A 22627-nucleotide genomic window follows, 5' to 3' on the forward strand; every position below is an offset into this window, starting at 1 on the left:
TAAAATCATGCTTTCTAACAATTTACACTGCATGTTTGTTTATTCATTTATAAATATATAGATGTCCTATATCAATATGTTATGATGCACATTATAAAATGTTTACAAAAATAGAAATTAAAAAGGTGGAAAGAGATACAGAAAATACAAAAAATAAGAGTTAATATGGGGCAAAAAAGAAAACAAAAATAGGTTACAAATTCACTTATTAATTCATTTAGCAACTGTTCATTGAATGCCTACTGTGAGCCTGGTACATTTTTCATACATCTAGGATACATCTGTGAACAATGCAGGAAAAAACACCTCTGCCTCTGTGAAACTGACATTCTAGCAGGAGAGAAACAGACAAGAAACAATGACTAACAAATATAAAAAAATAACTGAGGGTGTTAGAAACTGCGTGGAATCAGGACTGAGGCATAAAGGGGGACTGAACACATGCATCTAATTTTTCTCCTTTGTGAAACCTGCAAAAACTACCATAATATGTTTTTGTTTTGCTTAATTTTGTTTTTAATGACAAAATCCACAAGGTTAAGGAGAAGAAGGGAGATGTCAGAGTGAAGACAGTTTGCACACTGGAAAGTGAATGGTCTAGTGGCCATTCCGTAGCTGATCTGATAGAGCCAAATCCTAAGCCAGAAACTAGGATAGCTGAGCCACAACCAGACCTACAGCACAGAGGACCTGCTGTACCAAGTCCCTCTGGGACCAAGGATAAAGAGGGGTGACGCTGAAATAAGGAGGACTGGGCAAAAAACCTCTAAGAAACACAGGTCCCAGACCGCCTCCCTCATTCTGTGACATTAGTTGACTGTCCCTTACCTACCTTAACAAAAATTTATTCTCTGGAGAGGATAAGTCACATACACCAAAGAAAGATTTCAAAGAAAAGGACATCATTTCTGCAATCAACTGACCATTTTTGGGTCCAGAGCTCCCGTGCTACCTGTGAAACCAGAGTCATTTATGACCCCCCAATGCTCTGTGAAGGCCTGGCCTATTGTAGGCACTCTGAAATTATTTGGTGGGACACAGACAAGAAGGAACTTGCTTTTCTCCAGTCCTGAGATACTAAATTTGGAAATGCTATGGGTGCTAAAGGGTTTGTCCTGTGGGTTTCACATCCTCCCAGCTCTACTGTGGGCTCTGCTGAGTTCTCACTGACTGACTGGGGCGTCAGGTTAACTCTGGCAGGACCGGAATGACCCTTCTTCTCTAATGCTTTCTAACCGCTCAGCAGGATGGATACCAAGAGAGGGAGGGGGAAAGGAAGTGCTTCTGGAGGGACTTCAGAATAATTGGATCTCGGGGACATAATCTCAGATGTATAGAGTTTCCAAATTTTGTCACTTCAACTTCTAAACTTTAAATCACTTCAGGGACTAGCGTAATCCCAGTAGCAGAGTGGGATTTAAATGGCTTCATGTATGCAATGGACAGTCCTTTGTGTAATTTTTCTGAAACAGAGCAAAGTCAAGAAAACTTTCATCCATCTCAGGGGCTAATGCCTCTGGCTGCTACTTTCAGACTCGATTGGCTGTTTTAGGCTTCTGGACTATCCTCAAACAGAAGAGTGATTTTCTTTATCGACCTATTTACAAAAAAGGTAAGAGAACACCATATGTGTGTGTGTGTGTGTGTATATATATATATATATACACGCATATACACAATATATATATATACACACTATATATATATATATATATACACACACACACACATACATACACACACAATACTATATACATTAACTGTGGTGGACCCAGCATCATTTCTGACTTTATGTCTTGTGACTAAGTGGCATGTGGGGAATTTGAAGTAAAAGGACATCTTAGTGTGTGACAGAAAGTTCGAGAGCAAGAAATTCAAGAGGTCACTTAGTCCCTGGGATGGAATACCTTTCAAAACAATCCATTCCTGAGTTAGTATGAGGGAGCCGATGCCAGAGAGGAAAAGGGACTTAACGGTTGCCAGGCCATGAGTGATTGGCAAAGGCCAGCTCTTTGAGTAAATGCTTCTGAGGAGCTTTGGAAGGTGAGTGAAGGAATAAAGGAATGAATATCCCAGGGGCTTGGGGGCTGTAAGAGAGGGAACTGTGAAAGAGGAGAAAGGTAACATCCAAAAATCCTTGGAGGGGAATGGTCAGGAATTAAGCACAAAGGAGATGAGTTATTTCCACCAGTTCTATACCCCAAAGCAGGTGAAATCATACGAAGGGAATGTAACACTTCTCAAAAAATTGATTAAAATAAATTGGCCATACACGGTATAAGTTGAAGTAAATGTGTGATATCAACCTCGAACATGATTATAAAAATTCAGTCCAATCTGGTAACACTTTCATGGGCAGCCAAATGTCATAAACTAGATTTTGAAAAACTTCTCTCCATTTTACTTAGAACAACACAAAGAACTACCCAGATTGCTAGAAGAGTTCCCTAAGTGCTCAGCAGGGCAAGTTTCCTCACTGGTTTCCTGGCCTTTTTAGGTATCAGAGAATCATGAAGTTGGCTTTTTGAGTTCAAACAAGTGAAAGAGCAGAGGCACTATGGACAGGTCCAATCAGACCTCCCCCCTGGTGAGGTTCATTCTCCTGGGCCTCTCAGCCCACCCAAAGCTGGAGAAAACGTTCTTTGTGCTCATCCTGCTCACGTACCTGGTGATCCTGCTGGGCAATGGGCTCCTCATCCTGGTGACCATCCTTGACCCCTGCCTGCACACGCCCATGTACTTCTTCCTGGGGAACCTCTCCTTCCTGGACATCTGCTACACAACCTCCTCAGTGCCCCTCATCCTCGACAGCTTCCTGACCCCCAGGAAAACCATCCCCTTCTCAGCCTGTGCTGTGCAGATGTTCCTCTCCTTTGCTATGGGAGCTACTGAGTGTGTGCTTCTGGGCATGATGACGTTTGATCGCTATGTGGCCATCTGCAACCCTCTAAGGTACCCTGAGGTCATGAGCAAGGCTGTCTATGTGCCCATGGCTGCTGGCTCCTGGGCAGCTGGAAGCACCAGTGCCGTTGTGCAGACATCCCTAGCAATGCAACTGCCCTTCTGTGGGAACAACGTCATTAACCACTTCACCTGTGAGATCCTGGCTGTCCTGAAGTTGGCCTGTGCTGACATCTCCATCAATATAATCAGTATGGTGATGGCCAATGTGATCCTCCTGGGCATCCCAGTTCTGTTCATCTTTTTCTCCTATGTGTTCATTATTGCTACCATTTTGAAGACCCCCTCAGCTGAGGGGAGGAAAAAGGCCTTCTCCACATGCTCTGCCCACCTCACAGTGGTGTTCATCTTCTACGGGACCATCCTCTTCATGTATGGGAAGCCCAAATCCAAGGACCCCCTGGGGGCAGACAAACAGGACCTTGCAGACAAGATCATCTCCCTCTTCTATGGGGTGGTGACCCCTATGCTCAACCCCATCATCTACAGCCTGAGGAACACGGATGTGAAGGCTGCTGTGAGGAACCTGGTGAGTCAGAAACGCTTCACCTGGTGATGGTGGAGGGGTCCTGATGGTTCCTGCTCCCTGGTTTCTCTCACCTGAGGGTCTCAAGAGCATAAGATGAAGGGATAAGTTCATGCAAGTTTCCATAGGTAAATTTGGTTGCACAGAACCTCATTATACCCAAGAACTCTGTGTGAATAGAAAGCAGTCAGTGTGAATTTTCCCATCAATCTATAAGCAATTATACAAAAGTGTATTCTTGCTGATCTAGCCTTTTACTTCTCTATATCTTCCATGCATACAAAACAAACTGACATCAAAGAAGAGTGACTCTTCAAGTTTTATTTTCTAATTCATAAAAGCTCTACTCTGTAGAGCTTTTCATAGTCTATAATTCAGTCACTCCTTAGCTCACTCAGCGTATTTGAATGGGTCCATACTTTTATGGTCACCTGCAACTTTTCCTACTCCATATCAAATAACAGTAATATTTTTATCTTTATCTTCATTGTACTTTATTTTTATTGTCATTTTAATTCTTAAAACTGTTTCCTGAATCATTCTCTTCCTATGTCTCCATAATTAGCCTCTTTCCCTTGCCCTTAACCAAGGGCCCAATTAGAAAATCATTTACATCCTTGGAGGAGAGAGAAAAACAAGGTGTGGCAAACTAATACAAAGGTCAAAGGTTCAGGCCTTTTTCTTTTTCTTTTCCTTTTCTGAAAATGTTATTCACCCCTGGGTTCTTTCCCTAGATAACATTGGCTTCCCATGGGTCATCAGAGGATTGTGGAAACTGAAAAATGTGGAGGGTAATCAAATAAACTCTATTAACTACCTGACCTGGCTTGACCAAGTGTGCAGCCAAAAGGTGACCATCACTTGCCTTTGTACCTAAGAATCCCCAAAGCCACAAGATCAGTATTCAGAGGGAGAGGCGGCGGTGCCCAGAAATGAAGGAGGAGACACATAAGAATCACCTTCTTGACTGGTGAGGAATTCCCTAGAGTTATCAATCTTTTTTTTTTTTTAAGGAACTTCAAGGTTTTGAACATTAGGTCAATTACTGCAACCATTTTATTAACAGATTAAAAAAGGAAAAGTAATCTCACCCACAAATGTTGAGAAATAATTTGGTAAAACTTAGCATCCATTTCTGACTCTCTTAAAGTAGTAAATTTGAATAGAGGAATCCATCTTTGACATGAATGAAATGATCAGAACAACAGCAAAGGGTGCACTTTATGGCAAAACATTAGTAACATGCTTACAACTTGGCTTAGGACATCTCTCAATATCTGCATCATTCTGCAGAGTCTAGCTAATTAAACCAGATGAGAAAAATAAATGAGGAATGAAAAGAAGAATACTATTTAGTAAGTAAACTATTGTTGTTTACTGAGAACAAATTGTAATCAAGTGCTAAACTAAAGTGATTGTATATAATTTACACCAGTCACAACAACTTTAAAATACCTAGGAAAAATACATAAAGAATTCAAGTATATCAGACATTTACAATGGTCATGAATTAACAGAAGAATTTTTAAAATATGTTTTCATTTTGGAGGGAGGAAAAGGCCTGACTGTAAGCTTCAGGACAGTCCGGAGTATCCTCCAAGTGCCCTCACTCAAAGCCAAAACTGTTTCTAACAGGCTGGGATGACCCATGCTACATCCACTTTCCCATCCTGAGAGCAGGTCCATTCTATTTGTTGGGAAAATGTCCAAGCCCTGGGCTTGGAAGCAAAGAGAAAGGCTCACTCATCAAAGGTTCTCAGAAGAATGAACAGCCAGCGGGGCGAAGGAAACGGTAGGGCGAATTGAAAGAGTAGTATTGACATAAATACGGTACCATGTGAAAACAGACAGCTACTGGGAAACTGCCGAACAGTGCAGGGAGCTCAGCTCAGAGATCGGTGATGACCTAGAAGGGTGGGATGCGGGGGGGTGGGAGGGAGGCTCAAGACGGAGGGGATAGATGTATCTTTATGACAGATTCTCATTGTATGGCAGAAACCAGCTCAACACTGTGAAGCAATTATCCCCCAATTTAAAACAAATTGAAAAAAAAAAAAAAAAGAAGAAACAAAAACCAGCTTGTACTCCAGCCCTGGTTTTGGAGATAACCAAAGAGTTTAGACCAGACCACTAGATGTGCAGATTAATTTCTACCTGATTACTTTGTTGTTGTTGTTCGGTCACTAAGTCATGTCTGACTTTGCAATCTCATGGAATTTAGCACACCAGGCTCTTCTGTCCTCCACAATTTCCTGCAGTTTGCTCAAATTCATGTCCATTGAGTCAGTGATACTATCTAACCATCTCATCCTTGGCCACCCCTTCTCCTTTTGCCTTCAGTCTTTCCCAGCATCAGGGTCTTTTCCAATGTGTCAGCTCTTTACATCTTGTGGCCAAACTATTGGACTTCAGCATCAATCCTTCCAATGAATTTCCTTTAGGATTGACTGGTTTGATCTCCTTGCAGATCAAGGGACTCTTGAGAGTCTTCTCCAGCATCACGATTCGAAAGCATCAATTCTTCGGCGCTCAGCCTTCTTTATGGTCCAACTCACATCTGTACATGATACTGGAAAAACCATAACTTTGACCATACAGACCTTTGTCAGCAAAGTGATGTCTCCGCTTTTTAATATGCTATCTAGGTTTGTCATAGCTTTCCTTCCAAGGAGAAATCATCCTTTAATTTCATGGCTGATTACATACCTGATTACTACTGGTAACCATTTCTCTTAATTTAGGACAATCCCTAAAATCTTCAAGACAATTGAGTATCCAATGAAGGTTATCACAAAATATGACCAAATCAAACATCAAAGATGATCACAGGCAACATGTCAATAACATAATCACTCAAACAGTTTCAGTCAGAGCATTCCAGATTTCGGACAGGGACTGTAACTAAGAGGAAGGACCAGGTGGGGAAGCAGGAGCTAACTGCCTCTTCCTGCTAAGCTCCAGCCAACCTCTGCCAGGCAGGAATGCGGGAAGGGGAAGGGGAGGGAATGCAAAGAGCTGCTCCCCCTGCTGTAGTCTCCACGTTCCCCTCTGGTGCTTGCAGAGCTGAGTGCTTCCCAGAATTCTACCACAGTGTAAGAATTCTAAGATAAAACAAAATTTGTTCCTCAGCTATGGGTTGCAATTTGTGACCTCTGCTAAAAGGCACACGTCAGTCACAGCATTGCTGGAGTCTCTAAGGGTGCCCTCACAGAGGTCACTTACATCTGCACTGTGCATCTATTGTTTGCGGAGGAAACTGCTCCCTCTCTCTCATCATGTGGTTCCAGGGGACTGCCAACTGTAGAACACCCCCCCTTGGCCACAGCAATCAGTCTGAGCGAAAGCATGTGACCTTGGTCAAACTAATCAAAACCATTCCGCAGCATATTTCAATTGGAGCAAGAAGAAAAGGGGTTCATATTGGCTTTCTCTGCTGCATTGCAGATCACTACTTAGTGGCTTTAGACAACACCCATTTATAATCTTGCCATTTCTATGAGTTAGGAGCTCAAGCAAGTCCTCTGCAAAGCTACAGTCTAACGTGTTGGCCAGGGCTCTGTTCTCATCTGGAGTCTAAAACAGAAGAATGTGGATTAGGCTGCTGACAGCTCTCTTCTCTAGCATGTGAGTAAGTCTGTTTAAAATGAAGCCGGGAAAACACAAGTAGAGATAAGAACCAGATGAAAGGACAGAGAGTCCTAAAGACATGTGGAGTCCCTAATTTCAACTATGCCTCAGACTGAATCCACCTTTGAACTTCTCAGTTTTATGAGCATTAAAGTTTGTATTGGTATTATGTTGGTTGGAATAAGTTTTCTATCTAGAAACTTACAAAGTCTTGACAATTACAAAGCCCAAAGGAAAAGTATCTTTACATAGTCAGGTTCTCTTGCTGACTACTGCACACTCCAACTGTAATGTTATGTTTATATTACACAGGAGATCACTTCCAACTGAGATACAAGAAACTGCAAACCAGTCTTGATTAAATCTATGGCTGTACTACCCAATCTCATCCGATCTCAGAAGCTAAACAAGGTTGGGCCTGGTTAGTACTTGGATGGGAGTCTTAGTCAAATCCCAGGCTCTTTTTTAAATAAAGCAAAAGAACTAAACTCTTTTCAGGCCTGTAACTCTCCATGAACATTAATGCCAAAAAGCCAAATTATGAAAATCAGTAAAACAAAGATAGTAATGCATTTAGAGGATAATACTCTGAGCAAGTTGCATTCATCCCCCCGAAAAAGCATGGATAGGGTGAACATTAAACATTTATGACATCAACAAACTAAAGAAGAAAACCCAAATGATCACATCTCAATAGATGTAGGAAAAGTACTTGATAAAATTTAATTCCTGACAATAAGCACTGTACTCCAGCCAAACACCTCAGAAAAAAAAAAAAACAATGGCCCCAGTTTCACCCCACCAGCAAAGGCTGAGCAGATGACAGCCTAGACTTCTATGCTCCAAGCTCTGACAAGGCAATTCAACCACTCTCCTGCCAGTGTGGTATCAGAGGAGGCTGAAGAGGAAGATGGGATGCTGGGCGGTAACAGGTCCTCCCCACCAGCACAGAGTCAGTAGAGATCAGGTGGGAAGCTCCTTCTTCCCCTGTTTGGATGGCATCAGCAGGGGCCTACGGGAGGGTCAGGGCTTGTGCCTGTGCCACTGAGACCACCCCTTCCCACGGTGTCAGTGGAGGGCATGGGGGCAACACTAGGCACTCCTGCCACTGCCAGCCAGAAGGGGATCGGCAGAGCCTTAGAGGGGAGCTGAAATTCCCACTCCTTGCCCATCGGTAAGGAGGATCCCCTCCTCCCAGCAATGCAAGGCTGGTTCAATATTCAAAGACAAGTCAATGCATTCTAGCCACCATATTAACAGGCTAATTAGGAAAAATCACATGATTATATCAAATGAAACAGAAGAAGCTTTTGAAAAAACAACATTAATTCATGGTTTAAAAAAAAACCCAAAACTTTCAGGGACTTCCCTTCTAGTCCAGTGGCTAAGACTCTGCTCCCCCAATGCAGAGGGTCCAGGTTCGTACCCTGGTCAGGGAACTAGATCCCACATACTGCAATTAAAAGATCCTGCATGCCACTGTGGAGACTGAAGATCCTGCAGGCTGCAGCTAAGACCTGGCAGAGCCAAACAAATAAATAAATCGATAAGTAGTTAAAAAAAAAAAAAAACTTTCAGCCTTAGCCAGTGAGGCAGGACACTGGCTTCTCCGAGACCCCAGGGAAGGCTCAGAAGGAAGCTGGCATTTCTGTGCCTGCCTCTCCATTTCCATTTGGCCATGTCCCAGTCACTGCCTCTGATTGCAACTGATGGCAGGGATGTGGTCCCTGGAGTCCCCAGGATGCTGAGCCCCAGTGTCCTATGAACACTCAACATTCCAAACTTTAAATTGCTTCTGGGACTAGCAGGGTCCCTGTAGGAGTCTACAGCTGCAGCTTGAGGACTCCCTTCACTGCTGGGGAAAACGAGCCTGTGGGATTCCTCAGGCTCAGACAAGGATAACAGGTCCTGTACATGAAGGTTCTGTCACTGAGATACCCAGGACACAGCCGGGAGAAAGGATGGGAGAGAAACACCCACCAGAGGCTAAAGTTCCCCCAAAGATTCAGGAGGACAAGAAGAAAGAGAGTCTCAGAAGTAAAGAAACTCAGTCAGGGGAATCTGGGTTTTTCTCTGGCATCCAGGGTCTGGTCCTGGTGTGCTGTGAGGAGTTAAGAATCTGAGATCGGGAGCCTCAGAGAAGCACCGCAAACAGGACGCAGGTGGGGAGAGTTGGGCCGGGATGGGAAGAGGCCCATGCCTGCCTTCCGCAGAGCACTTTTCAAAGACACACTTTCCTCTCCTCTGCCTCTGCCCCCAGAAACCTTCCTACAGCTGCTGGAGCAGGGGGCAGCAGCTGAGAATAAGCTCCAGGCCAGGCAGCCTCACGCTCTCCCAGCCCGTCTGCCCTTGCTGCTCCTCCTCACAGGAACCCGGGGAGTGTGTGGGATTCCCATCATCCCCCTCCTGCAGAGGCTTCTGGGAGGAAGGGGCCTTCCTCAGCGTCTGAGGGCGAGTGGACCCAAGCCTGGGCTCTCTGGTTTCCCAATCTATCAAAGGCTAGTTATTTCTGTTTTTCTCACTTTCCTTTCATGATTACTAAGACTTTCCCCCCACCCTGAATACCAAGTGATCTGTACCCATTGTATTAATAGAAAATGTGTTAATACTGAAGAGGGACAAAGAGGAATCCCTTGAGAAATATTATCAGTAAGGATTCTGCATTTAGAATCTGAGCTATGGCAGCTAAGAGATTCGAAATCCTCTACACAAAGGCATATAGGTCTCCCCATAAGCTAGTTGCTTGTATGGAACCCAAGAGTGGGTTTCACACAAGAATATAATGTAAGCATAAAAGGACAAAGAAAAAAGTATTTCTGAGTTATCTCTGGCTAAGAAGTTCACCAATATTCTAGTGAAATGGGGTTGGAGATTAATGCTATATAGCCTACCATCTGATAAGTGTAGTTCATATAGCTACTAATCATTGAGTTCACAGGTCAGTAAGCTGCAGAGTTGTCAGCCCCTAGTGTGGGTTTAATCATTCCAATTTTAATCATTTCCATCAGTCTTTGTGCTGACTGTATAAAGTTCCTCCCCATATAGGTACCTCCCCATATACTGTTATCAGTTTGTATTAAAATAGGGCAATCCCAATGCTGATGATGGTCAAGTCTGTGTCATTGATGGTGGCAGACTGGAGAAGTCATCCTCAATATCATTGAATTCTTACCCAGGCTTGTTTCTGTGTGGAGGTGAATTGACATTTTATACAAGTTTCTTCCAGATGTAATCAAAATTTAAAGAAGCTTTAAAATTTGCTGGTTCTAAGAACTGGATCGACCTGGGAAACTCAGAAAACTCAGATTAAATGCAAAGAGTATACATTTCCATTAAAGAGAAATCATTCATAGGATTTTCCCACTGTTAATTATTTGTTGTTTAGTTGCTAAATCATGTCCGACTCTTTTGCGACTGCATGGACTGTAGCCTGCCAGGCTCCTATGTCCATGGGATTTTCCAGGCAAGAATACTGGAATGTGTTGCCGTTTCCTTCTCCAGGGGATCTTCCTGACCCAGGGCATGAACCCGAGTCTCCTGCGTTGGTAGACAGATTCTTCTCCACTGAGCCACCTGGGAAACCCAGTCATTAATCATGATGCTGAGGAAAGGCTTTCCTTGACTGGAGATCCGCTCCACTGGATCCTGTCTCTGTCACCAACTTAGAAGTCTCGGACAGGTCACTTCCCTTTTGAGACGTCAGTTGCCTTTATGGGCAATGAGAGGATGCAGCAACTTAGGGAAAATCCCTCACACAGCTAGACTGCTTGAGGCCCTTGCCCAGGGCTGACCCATTTTAAGCTCTGCTCCAGCTCTGACCTTCTCTCACCTTAGAGCTGAGGACACCCTGCTGACTCTTTTTTAAATGTATACGTGTATATATACATTTAAAATTCTATTTGTGTATTTATTTTTGGCTGTGCGGGGTCTTCGTTGTTGCAAAGGCCTTTCTCTAGCTGCGGCAAGCAGAGGCTGCGCTCTAGCTGCGAAGACCAGGTTTCTCAATGGGGTGGCTTCTCTTGCTACAGATCATGGGTTCTGGGGGTGCGGGCTTCAGCGGTTGTGGCACATGGGCTCAGTAGTTATGGCCAGGCTCAGTAGCTCTAGCACACATAGCCTTGCCCTGAGGCATGTGGGATCTTCCTGGATCAGGGACAGAACCCGTGTCTTCTGCATTGGCAGGTGGATTCCTATCCACTGGACCACCAGGGAAGCCCAGACCTGCTGTCTCTTTCAGCTGTTTTCTCTAACCCACATATGCTCTTCTATTACGCAGCAGGAGTGGCCTCATACCAGATAGCTGGGGTTCTTTCCAGGAAAACCTGATGTGATACTTTTGTAATGTGCTGATGACAGAGGGAATATCACATGGAAAAACCTAATCAGACCTCCCTGCTGGCGGAGTTCATTCTCCTGGGCCTCTCAGCCCACCCAAAGCTGGAGAAAACACTCTTTGTCCTCATCCTGCTCACGTACCTGGTGATCCTGCTGGGCAATGGGCTCCTCATCCTGGTGACCATCCTTGACTCCCGCCTGCACACGCCCATGTACTTCTTCCTGGGGAACCTCTCCTTTCTGGACATCTGCTACACAACCTCCTCAGTCCCTCTGGTCCTGGATGGCTTCCTGACCCCCCAGAAGACCATCTCCTTCTCAGCCTGTGCCATACAGATGTTCCTCTCCTTCTCCATGGCGGGAACAGAGTGTGTGCTCCTGAGCATGATGGCGTTTGATCGCTACGTGGCCATCTGCAACCCCCTGAGGTACCCCGTGGTCATGAGCAGGGCTGTCTATGTGCCCATGGCTGCTGGCTCCTGGGCTCTTGGTGGGGTTGCTTCTCTGGTTCACACATCCTTGGCAATTCAGCTGCCCTTCTGCGGGGCCAATGTCATCAACCACTTCGCCTGTGAGATCCTGGCTGTCCTGAAGTTGGCTTGTGCTGACATCTCCATCAATGTGATCAGTATGGGGGTGACCAATGTGATCTTCCTGGGGGTCCCGGTTCTGTTCATCTCTGTCTCTTATGTCTTCATCATTGCTACCATCCTGAGGATCCCCTCAGCTGAGGGGAGGAAAAAGGCCTTCTCCACCTGCTCTGCTCACCTCACTGTGGTGATAATATTCTATGGGACCTTATTTTTCATGTATGGAAAGCCCAAGTCTAAGGACTCTCAGGGAGCAGACAAAGAGGACCTTGCAGACAAGCTCATCCCCCTCTTCTACGGGGTGGTGACGCCCATGCTCAACCCCATCATCTACAGCCTCAGGAACAAGGATGTGAAGGCTGCTGTGAGGAGCCTGGTGAGTCAGAAATGCTTTAGCAGATGATGGAGAAGTCTTTTGTGGTTCTCACCCCCATGGAGGAGAGGACTTCACTCATTACAGCTGCCATCCAAAAGCCAACAAGTCAACTTAACTGGAATGATCTCTTGCCCTAAGCTCTATTTTCAGGGAGTGTTTACCTTTTCAGAGTTTATCTGTGGAGTTTTGGCCACATGTCTGACATTCAACAGATGCCAGACAACAAATCCTCGAACTAAACACATGCTAAGACCAAGGAGACAGGGAGCATTAGAGCAAGCCTGGTGGTCCGTGTTGTGTCTAAACTGCAGATTAGTACAGAGAGGTGAGATGGAGCTCGCATCAGTTTTGTCACCCCTGTTGGAATTACCGGGAGAGTCAGAGGAACAAGGAGGAAGTGGACATTTTGTCTTGGGATCTTGTATATTAGATTCAGTTTGCCTGAAGTGCTCAGAAGAGACAAAAGTTCGCCACGTATATAGCCTCTGGGTGGAAATAATCTATTGTGATTAAATAAATTTCTTTTTAGCTATGAGAAAATTGAGACCTTTTTTTCCTTGATGCAGTGCACATTTTGAAACACTGATAGTAAATTAAATTGAAGAAGGAGTATAGGGTTTGAATTTGATCCTCATCACTTACAGCAATTCCAAATAGAAAAGGTAGTATTCTATTACATAATGAATAAGACATTCTAAAAAAAGATGACAGGCAGATAGACAGATAGATAAAGAAAGAGATAGTAGCTAAATATGTTTGAAGACTTTGGGAGGGTAGGTTAAAGTCTGACAGGTTTCTTTGCTCCAGGAATTCTCGGAGATTTTAATATACTAATGTACACTGGATATAAAGTCTACAGCACTTCCTGAGTCTCCATAGTTTAACACAATAAAACCGGGAAGCACTTTCTTACTTATGACTGTGGGCAGGTTGCTTAACAGCTTTCAGCTTATTTCTTCATAAAAACATCACCACTTTATTTTACATGGAATACATAAGATACCGTAAATAAATTCTTCATAAATAGTAAGCATCATAGAAATGTGAGATATTGTTAGATGTATTTTGAATGCAGTGTAATGTGCCACGTGGCAGAGAGCAAGAAACAGTTCCTATCCAGAACAACAGACACGGAAGATGGATGAGACATTTAAGACGGCAGTAAGTGAATAGAAGCAGTTTTATGACAAGTTATATTAAGTTCTGAGAATATTGGAAGACTTAAAAAGAGAATTTAGAAATAGAACCCAGCTTTGCATATACAGTAGAGCTAGGAAATGTTTACTTCAAATGATATTTAAGTTTTTTATATTTATTAAAAATGAATTGTATAAAACAGGGATGCACATTTTGTGAATAAAATTTCACTATCTTGTTAGTCTGTCATGTTCCTGATTTCTACTGTCCCAGCAAAATAAACCCCTTGCTATTGCGAACGTACAAGAGCAACATCTAGCGGCCATACAAGCAAACTTCAGACACTTGGGGAGGCGCACAATAGGTCTTCTTGTTCAACCCCATGCTTCACAACCCAACCCAATCCCAATCCATCTGCCCTACTTTCTGAGAACAAGCAGCTGCTGAGGCTCACAAGCTGTGGGAAATGCTAAGGCTATGTTAGGGTCCTAAAAGTCGGAAGTAGTGCAGAGAATTTTACTCCTCTGTACAAGGAGATCCTGGAGACAAGCGTCAGGGTGTTGGGGCAGGAAAGGGAGGGAACTCCGTGGTTGTCTAGGAGAATCAGGCTGGGCGATTCCTGGACCACAGAGGGGCAGGGCTGTGGCTTCCATAGCAGGGTCTCTGCAAGAGCCCGGGGAGCTCAGGGATCTTTCTGGCCCAGAGCAGAGAATGCCCCAGGTTTTACTTGCCTCGGCAGCTTGGGGCCTAAGAAAGGTCTCCCAGTGGCCAGTGTCTCACAACCTAACACACACAGGAGGACTACAGCGCCTGCCCCACTCCCAGGACGTGGCTGCCTAGAGTGTCAGCAGCCGGGCACTCAGCAGGCAGACAGAGGCGCACACAGAACCTAGAGGAACAAGTCTCCTGATGTAAGTGAACTGCCAGAGGGGCAAAAACATTCCAGGAGCACTCTAGGAGGTCAACTCCAGCACAAAAAGTCTTTCTGATAAGACGGCAAATTGAACACTTCATAACATAGTGAAGTTAGAGGAGGAAAAACATGATATGATGCAATATGAGGAGAATGCAAGGTCAGAGGAAGGTTTGGAGGGGAAGGAAGAGGGAGGTGCTGAATAAAGAAAGACTTAAAAAATGTTCAGAGAAGGAAATGCCAGGATTTGAATCCAACTTTGTTTAACTCCGAAGTCCATGCCTGTCGGCTCCAGCAGCACTTACCACGGCGAGCATGGACCCTGCCAGCGCTCAAGAGGTTTCAGGAAAACAGAGAGGTGAGCAAGCAGCTACACATGAATCATCCTGGTCTTTCTCCCAGAAGGGGGAACACACACCTCATATCTCTCATGTCTGGCTGAAAGAAAACAGGAGAGGTGTTAGGCCCTGGACCCTGGCAAAAAGACTCGGTGCGGCAGTTTAGACTCGGTATAGGGTCTATACGGCACTTCATAAAGACTCAGCTCCCTGTTACCAAGCATGAGGCCCCTGTAAAGAAATTTGAATCGCTGCTACTCCCTGATCTCTCCCTTCTCAGCTACACACTTACCCCACGCAAGGACAGGTCAGTAATAACTCGCTGCCATTATGGCTTTGAAGGTTATACCACTTCACAGACACTGACTCCTTTAATTTAAAAAAAATTTTTTTTTTTTTAAATTCCAAAATTTTTTTTTTGGAACAAGCATGTTTTCCCCCAGAGATGTATACTACAGGAAGTACTATTTTGAGGTTTTGGTTTCAGGCAAAGACACTTGCCATCAGCTTATTATTACTGTGATGAGTAACTCATAACTCAGCACAGCGGTATCTAGCTGGAGAGCATCGTATGGAACAGACAGGAACTGCCTGACACATACGGGTGAATCCGAAATGTACTGCCAGGTGAGACAGGTGAAGAGGCAGTACCTCCTGTGACTCCAGTGGGCTGTGCACACGCACTGTTCTTTTTGTTTTGTTTTGAAGCGCTGGTGTATTTATTTTTATTTTGCTCTAGACATATTTTCTGTGATATGACTTTATAGTGCAGTTTGAATGCACGATTACCATGAACCTCCAAAATGTTGAAATATTGTTGAATAGGGCAGGAAGAAGACTGCATTTTCCAAAGAATCCCTTCTCACTCCAGCCCCACCACCATCAAGTCTTTCTTCCTCCCTTGGAAAGTACTGTAAACTTCATTACACTACCTTTTGCATATAAAGTCTATTTATTTGCTTTCTAACTGCTGTTTGTTGCATAAAATTGCTTTCACTGTTAAACTAATATATTCTTCTATCTGTGAATATCATTAGGGTATCCTGGGTCAGGGTGAAATGTATCCTAATTTTTCATATTAAAATGAATAGATGGAGAAGAAAATGGCAAACCACTCCAGTATTCTTGCCTGGGAAATCCCATGGACAAAGGAGCCAGGTGGACTGCAGTCCATGGGGCCACAAAAGAGTTGGGCATGACCTAGCAGCTAAACAAGTCAAAGTAACAACAATGACAAAATAATATCAACGGAAAAAATTTTCTCTCTTTTGAACTTTTTCCATTAGCAGCATTTCTCAGAAACAAACTGACATCTTTAAGCAAAGGATAGGTATATATTTTACATCAGCAATGCTCTCTGAAGAATAAAACTATAGTCATGTTACCTCATAGAGCCCATGACTATTATCTTCAGAACCAACTGAAGCAGCCAGAAAATTTAAGTTCTTGAGACAGTCACTGGACCTGTCCTTGTTCTTAACATGGAGGGTTTGTTATCCTAAGGACCAAGGTTTGGCCTCTTACCCCTGAGAGGAAATGGCTAGAGACCAGTTGACTAAGGCCCACGAAGAACCAAGTGAACATCAAGATAAGATTTTGTATCAGTGAGGATTAGGTTTAATCAAACACAGCAGAGTAATCACATTAGCAATGCTTACACAAGACAGTTTATTTCTGTCATGTGAAAAGATCTGCAGGGTAGGTAACCCAGGGATACTGTGGGATCTCTATTCCTCAAAGATTCCAGGAATTTGACCTCCTTCTAGTTTACTGCTTTCCTATCCCAATGCTGTTGTCCTCATAGTCCAAGAAGGCAGCTAGAGCTCCAGCTCTCACACCACACCTCACAGTGATGGGACAGAAAGAAAGACAAAGAAGAAGGGAGGGTGATGGTTAACTTTATGTGTCAACTTGACTGGCCCTGGAATGCTCAGATTAAACACTGTTTCTATATGTGTCTGTGAGAGTGTTTCCCAGTGAGATTAGCATTTCAGTTTGTGAGGGTGATAAAGCAGACCACCCTTCCCAAGGAGGCTCAGCATCATTGACTGTGTTGAGGGCCTGAATAGAACAGAAGGCGGAGGAAGGAGGAACTCACTGAGATGTCTCATCTCATCTCCTGCCTCAAACTGGGATTTTTTGGTATCAGTTTCCCTGGATCTCAGGTCTTTGGACACAGACCAAGTCTCCGAGATCTGCATACAGCACATTGTGGGACTTCCCAGACTCCATACTTGTGTAAGCCAATTCCTCATAATCAATTCTGCTTCTCTGGAGAATTCTGAATAATACAGGGCGCAAGGGCATATGCCAGCTGTCCTATAAGAAACGTTTCTAGGGCTTCCCTGATGGCTCAGTAGTAAAGAATCCGCCTGCCAATGTGGGAGACATGGGTTCAACCCCTGGTCTGGGGAGATCCCACATGCCTTGGAGCAACTAAGCCCGTGCACCGCAACTATTAAGCCTGTGCCCTAGAGCCCAGAAGCCACAACTACTGAAGCCCGCACACCCCAGAATCCATGTTCCGCAACAAGAGACACCACCGCACTGAGAAGCCTGCACACAGCTAAAGACTAGCTTCCCCCACTCTCTGAAACTAGAGAAAAGCCCACACAGCACCCTAGACCCAGCACAGCCAAACATAAATAAATGAATAAATAAAATTACATTTAAAAAAGAAAGGTCTCTAGAGTCTGTCATGCTTCAATTCTATTTGCAACCCGTTAACCATAACTCAGTCATGTGGCTGTAGTTAACTGCAGGAGATGCTGAGAAATACAGCCTCAGTTCTGGGCCAACATCTGACCTGGTTAAAAATGGGGGATTCTTTAATTTTGAAAGAAGGAATGTCATCGTTGTTGTTCAGTCATTAAGTCATGTCTGACTCTTGGTGACCCCATGGGCTACAGCACACCAGGTTCCCCTGTCCTTCCAGAGTTTGCTCAAATTCACGGCCACTAAGTTGATGATGCTAAACCCTCTCATCCTCTGCTGCCCCCTTCTCCTCCTGCCTTCAATCTTTCCCAGCATCAGGGTCTTCTCCAATAAGTCAGCTCTCCACATCAGGTGGCCAAAGTACTGGAGCTACAGCATCAGTCTTTCCAATGAATATTCAGGGTTGATTTCCTTTAGGATTGACTTACTTGATCTCTGTGTAGTTCAAAGGACTCTGAAGAGACTTCTCTAGCACAATTCAAAAGCATCAGTTCTTCAGCACTCAGCTTTCTTTATGGCCCAGCTCTCACATCCGTACATGAGTACTGGGGAAGCCACAGCTTTAACTGCACAGACTTTTGTCTGCAAAGCAACATCTCTGATTCTTATTAATAATATGCTGTCTAGGTTTGTCATAGCTTTCCTTCCAAGGAGCAAGCATCTTTTGCTTTCATGGCTGCAGTTACCATCCACAGTGATTTTGGAGCCGCTCAAAAAAAAGTCTGTTACTGCTTCCACTTTTTCTCCTTCTAATTGGAGAACAATAAACAGTTTTGACCACAAAGTCCTCATAATTCTAATTCTGCACTGTATTGCTTTAAACATAAAAGCTGCCACTTACCCCCAGAAAGCCCTTTGTCAATCGAAACTTAGTTACATTGGGAAAAAAATAAGAGTTAACAAAATGGTTTCTTAAAAATTAAATCTCCATATGTATCTGTTCCCCAGCCTGTCTCACAATCGTCAGGACAGTGACAGATCATGATAAATTAGCTATTTATCTTTGAACTATGGGCAATACATATCAAGTTTAGCTAATATGGCATTACAAATTTTTTCATCACTTCATCAAGTGATCAACACATTCTTCACTTTTAATTCTCACTCAGCTCCATCAGAGATGGACCTGGGTAGCATCATTATGATTCGGATTATGTGTACATCTAAAATAATAAATAATATGTTTGGATGTGGAGTCAGGTCCTTTGAGTAGATCCAGATAATTCAAATGTCTTTCACCTTTTGGGACATGCTCCCAACAAGTATGATAGTAAAGCTTCACTTTGTGTTTCTTGGAGAAGATGAAATGTATTTGTAATAGTTATCACAATTCTCTCTCCCAGAATCTAGGCTGCCTAAGAGCTTATCGTGTGTTGTACCACATCAAGCATACAGCCAGATGATCTAACAAAGGCAGCATGCTCATTTCATGCCCTTTTATGTAAACTAGGGATCAACAGCCATGACATACATATATATGTTTATGTTTCAATTTGGATCCAAAAGGACCATCATGGAATTCCCATATTATTAATCCCTCAAAGAAATTCCAATGAGAAAAAGGTACCAATGAAAGGACACTGGCTGCTATGATACAGAAAGTGACACAGAGCGAACTCACTGTAGCTGAAACCATAAGGATTCTCAGGAAAACCCACATACAACTAAGAATTGCCTTTCCTCATAACTCTCTCAGCCCTTTTCTAGGACAAACTTCCTTCCCTGGAGCCAATCAGTTTACCCCAAAACAAAGCATCTGCAGGTTTTTTTCCTATAAACCTCGCCTTCATCTCTGTCCAAGGAGACAATCTATGCAAAGTCTACCTTCTCCCAATACTGCTCTCTCACTAAATGTCTCTGCACACGCTCTGATTCTCTAATGATATCCCTAGTGTAAGAGCATAAAGACCACTTTGGAGCAGAATTGATTCTCCCACTAGTGAAACACTTCACTGTTCTACTTCACCAACTCTTGCAAACAGTCCTCAAAGTACACGACTGAATGTTCTGGCAGAAAATCCCCGGTCACAAGAGGCAGCTGGGCCTAATGATATAATCAAACCAATTTCACCAAACTCAAGGGCATACAAGGAGGCTGCAGGGACCACAAAGAGGTGTCTGGGGCTGGTTCAGCATCCATTTGAAAATACTGAGAACTGATAACATTTTGACCCATCCACAGGTGTTAAATGCCTATAGTTACGACCCATAGATCTTGCTAAAGGCTCCTACTCTACCCAGATTTACAGTCCAGATTTAGTTCAGCCCATAACTCTTAAGGATCTCACGAGTTTCTCACAAATGCTTACCTCTCAGAGAACATAAATTTCTCACCAGAAGTCTTAGGTGACTTCATCTTCCTAGACTACAATGAGGGAGTACTTGGGGGCCAACTTACGACCCTGCTGGTTAATCACAGGCTCCAGCATCTGAGTAACATGGACTTGGAAAGTACCAAGCCCATCAAAACCCGTCTGAGGTTGCCCACATTTTGGGATCTGACCTGTCAGACAGGAAGATGTTGTATTATGACTGTAGGTGTAAAGAAATGGCCCTTGGCCTCCATGTGTCTGGAATGGATGCCCACGAGACTTCACTGGTATCTCTGTCATGCTGCTCCGCCAGGTGACCCAGGAACCCACTGCTTTCTTTTTGCTCCACTCTCCCTGGGTTGTTATCCTCACCTGATGGATCAAAGCGGGTTTACCTCTTCAATTCAAATAGTCCAGCCAAAAGAAAGGGGGACAGAGAGGGCATGGACAGTTTTTTTCTCAAGGACTTGACCTGGAACTTGAAAACATTTCCACTCAATCTCACTGGCCAGATTTCCACTCAATCCCATGTGGCCACCCAGATGCAAAGGATGGTAGGAAATAGAGTGTCCAGCCAGGAAGCCAGATGCTTAGTTAGAATTTAGGAGTTTCTATTTAATGAAAGGGGAAATGAAAAATGTATATTGAAAGATTATTGGTCTCTGCTGCAATGACATTTATTTAACGACTGACTACAAGATCATGACAAGTGGTTGACTAGATGACTGGGAATGCTAGGGGAAGGAATTTGATCACTTTGAGGGGAATTGATTACTTTAGGGGAAGTTATTAGCTTTAGGCCTGATTAGGCTTGAGGAAAAGAAGACCATTGAATGTGTCTGGATTGACAGTGTCTGTATTTGGTGGGACTGAATTAGTTGATTAGATAAGAATTTTTATAAGATATATAACTCCCAGTTTAATATCAAAATGCAAAGTTATATTTGGTCATTGTGAGAAATAATCTTTTTCGTTTCCCAAATTTTAAAACTCTGAAGTGAAAATTGGTTATACTTATTCAAAAAAAATAAAAGTATTCAATTCTTTCTCCTGCTTTTCCCTGTGCATTGTACATTAGCGTCAACATTCATTCCATCTGAGGTCCATTTGGTCTCTTAAAAGCTAGCCACAAATAGCTCTCAATAGCTCCTCCGGGCAGACACCAAAGAAGTAAATCTGATTCTAAGTAAAAATCTAGTAGCTTGTGAATATTTTCACCAGTTAGGAATTATAGGAATTTAGCCATAGAATTTGAAAATAAATTGAAGTCTCTTTTTAGCCATTTTTTGTTTTTAGTAGAGACCAAGATCCCATTCATTGCAAAATGTTTTCCTAGACATGAATGCCTGTGTTTGATCCAGGAATAATAAATGATTTACTGTTACCCAGCAGCAAGGTGGGGTAGGATTCCTGGCACCTTTTTTTTTTTTTTAAGCAAAGGAAAAAACAACTGAGCAGAAATTGTTCTTTCAACAGCTTTTTGTGGAAATGTAGCTTAAAGAGACTAGGGGACTTTTTAAATCTGTTATTGCAACATTTACAAATATGGTTACACAAAGCCAGCAGGAATGCTGTTTTAAGTCACTATAACTTATCTGACCCTGACTTTGCCATTAGGGGCATTAACTAACAAGACATCTTCAGCTTTTTAACTTTATCTTAACAAGTTTTGAGTTCAAATGTTTTCTTTTAAAAATAAATATTTGCTTTTGCGAAAACTAATTTGAAATTCTTGAGAGTTGCCTTGAGTACGCACAGAAAATATCAGCTTTGGTGGAAGTTGCTGGGAAATCCAGTGTTGGAATTTAAAAACAGCTAATGTGTCGTAAGTCATTACTTCTCATTGTAAAATTTTTCACAATATAGAGGAAAACTTAAACTTTTTAAACAAAATCTTGATGCTAGGCATCACAAAAGAAAAGTTCATCTCATTTAAGAAGTGCTCTAAACCAGCAATTCTCCAGTATTTTGTCTGGGAGTTTAGCAGAAATTAAAAGACTAATAATAGCTTTAGATATTGATGTGGATAGAGGAAAATAAATACTTATATTCTGTTGGTTCTAATGTAAATTAGATCAATTTTTTTATATAAAGTTATAGTATTAGGTAGACAGGAGAACAAGAAGTCTGAATAAAGAAATGAAAATTCAACCTTCCTCCAAGGAAGAAAACCTTGAGAGGCCTAAAGATCAAACGCACTGTTTCACTGGTGGAGTGCTTACCTATTGATGCGAGTTACCAGATTTAGCAAATAAAGGTACAGAATGAAAGTGAAAGTCACTCAGTCGTGTCAGACTCTTTGTGACCCCATAGACTATAGTCCATGGAATTCTCCAGGCCAGAATACTGGAGTGGGTAGCCTTTCCCTTCTCGAGGGGATCTTCCCAACCCAAGGATCAAACCCAGGTCTCCCGCATCCCAGGCAGATTCCTTACCAGCTGAGCCACAAGGGAAACCCAAGAGTACTGGAGTGGGTAGCCTATCCCTTCTCGAGCGGGCCTTCCCGACCCAGGAATCCACCCTGGGTCTCCTGCATTGCAGGCAGATTCTTTACCAACTGAGCTATCGGGGAAGCCCAAAGGTACAGGGTGGTCAATTCGATTTGAATTTCGGATAAACAACGAATACATTTTTTAGTGTAAAGATGTCAACATACCCTGGACTGCATCTGGTATGTCCACTAGAATCACATTTGTCGCAAGCGTTACCCCCACCTCCCGCATTGGCCATAAGGCAGTTTGGCAGTAAAAGATAAAATAACGAAAAATAAAAGGGGAACGAACATTTAAAAGGACAT

The 22627-nt window shown here is 43.2% G+C and overlaps 2 protein-coding genes across 2 annotated transcripts; both read left to right on the forward strand.

Moving 5' to 3' along the window:
* The first annotated feature begins 2557 nt into the window (after positions 1-2557).
* On the forward strand, positions 2558-3517 carry LOC110147474 (olfactory receptor 13C7-like). The gene has a single exon (XM_020908957.2). It carries the CDS (start codon positions 2558-2560, stop codon positions 3515-3517), a length of 960 nt encoding a protein of 319 aa, XP_020764616.2.
* A 7965-nt stretch (positions 3518-11482) lies between these two features.
* Positions 11483-12730, forward strand: LOC110147475 (olfactory receptor 2S2). The gene has a single exon (XM_020908958.2). It carries the CDS (start codon positions 11483-11485, stop codon positions 12440-12442), a length of 960 nt encoding a protein of 319 aa, XP_020764617.2. The 3' UTR covers positions 12443-12730.
* The last annotated feature ends 9897 nt before the right edge of the window (positions 12731-22627 follow it).

The sequence above is a fragment of the Odocoileus virginianus genome, chromosome 18, assembly GCF_023699985.2.
Source record: "Odocoileus virginianus isolate 20LAN1187 ecotype Illinois chromosome 18, Ovbor_1.2, whole genome shotgun sequence".
Classification (NCBI taxonomy): Eukaryota; Metazoa; Chordata; class Mammalia; order Artiodactyla; family Cervidae; genus Odocoileus; species Odocoileus virginianus.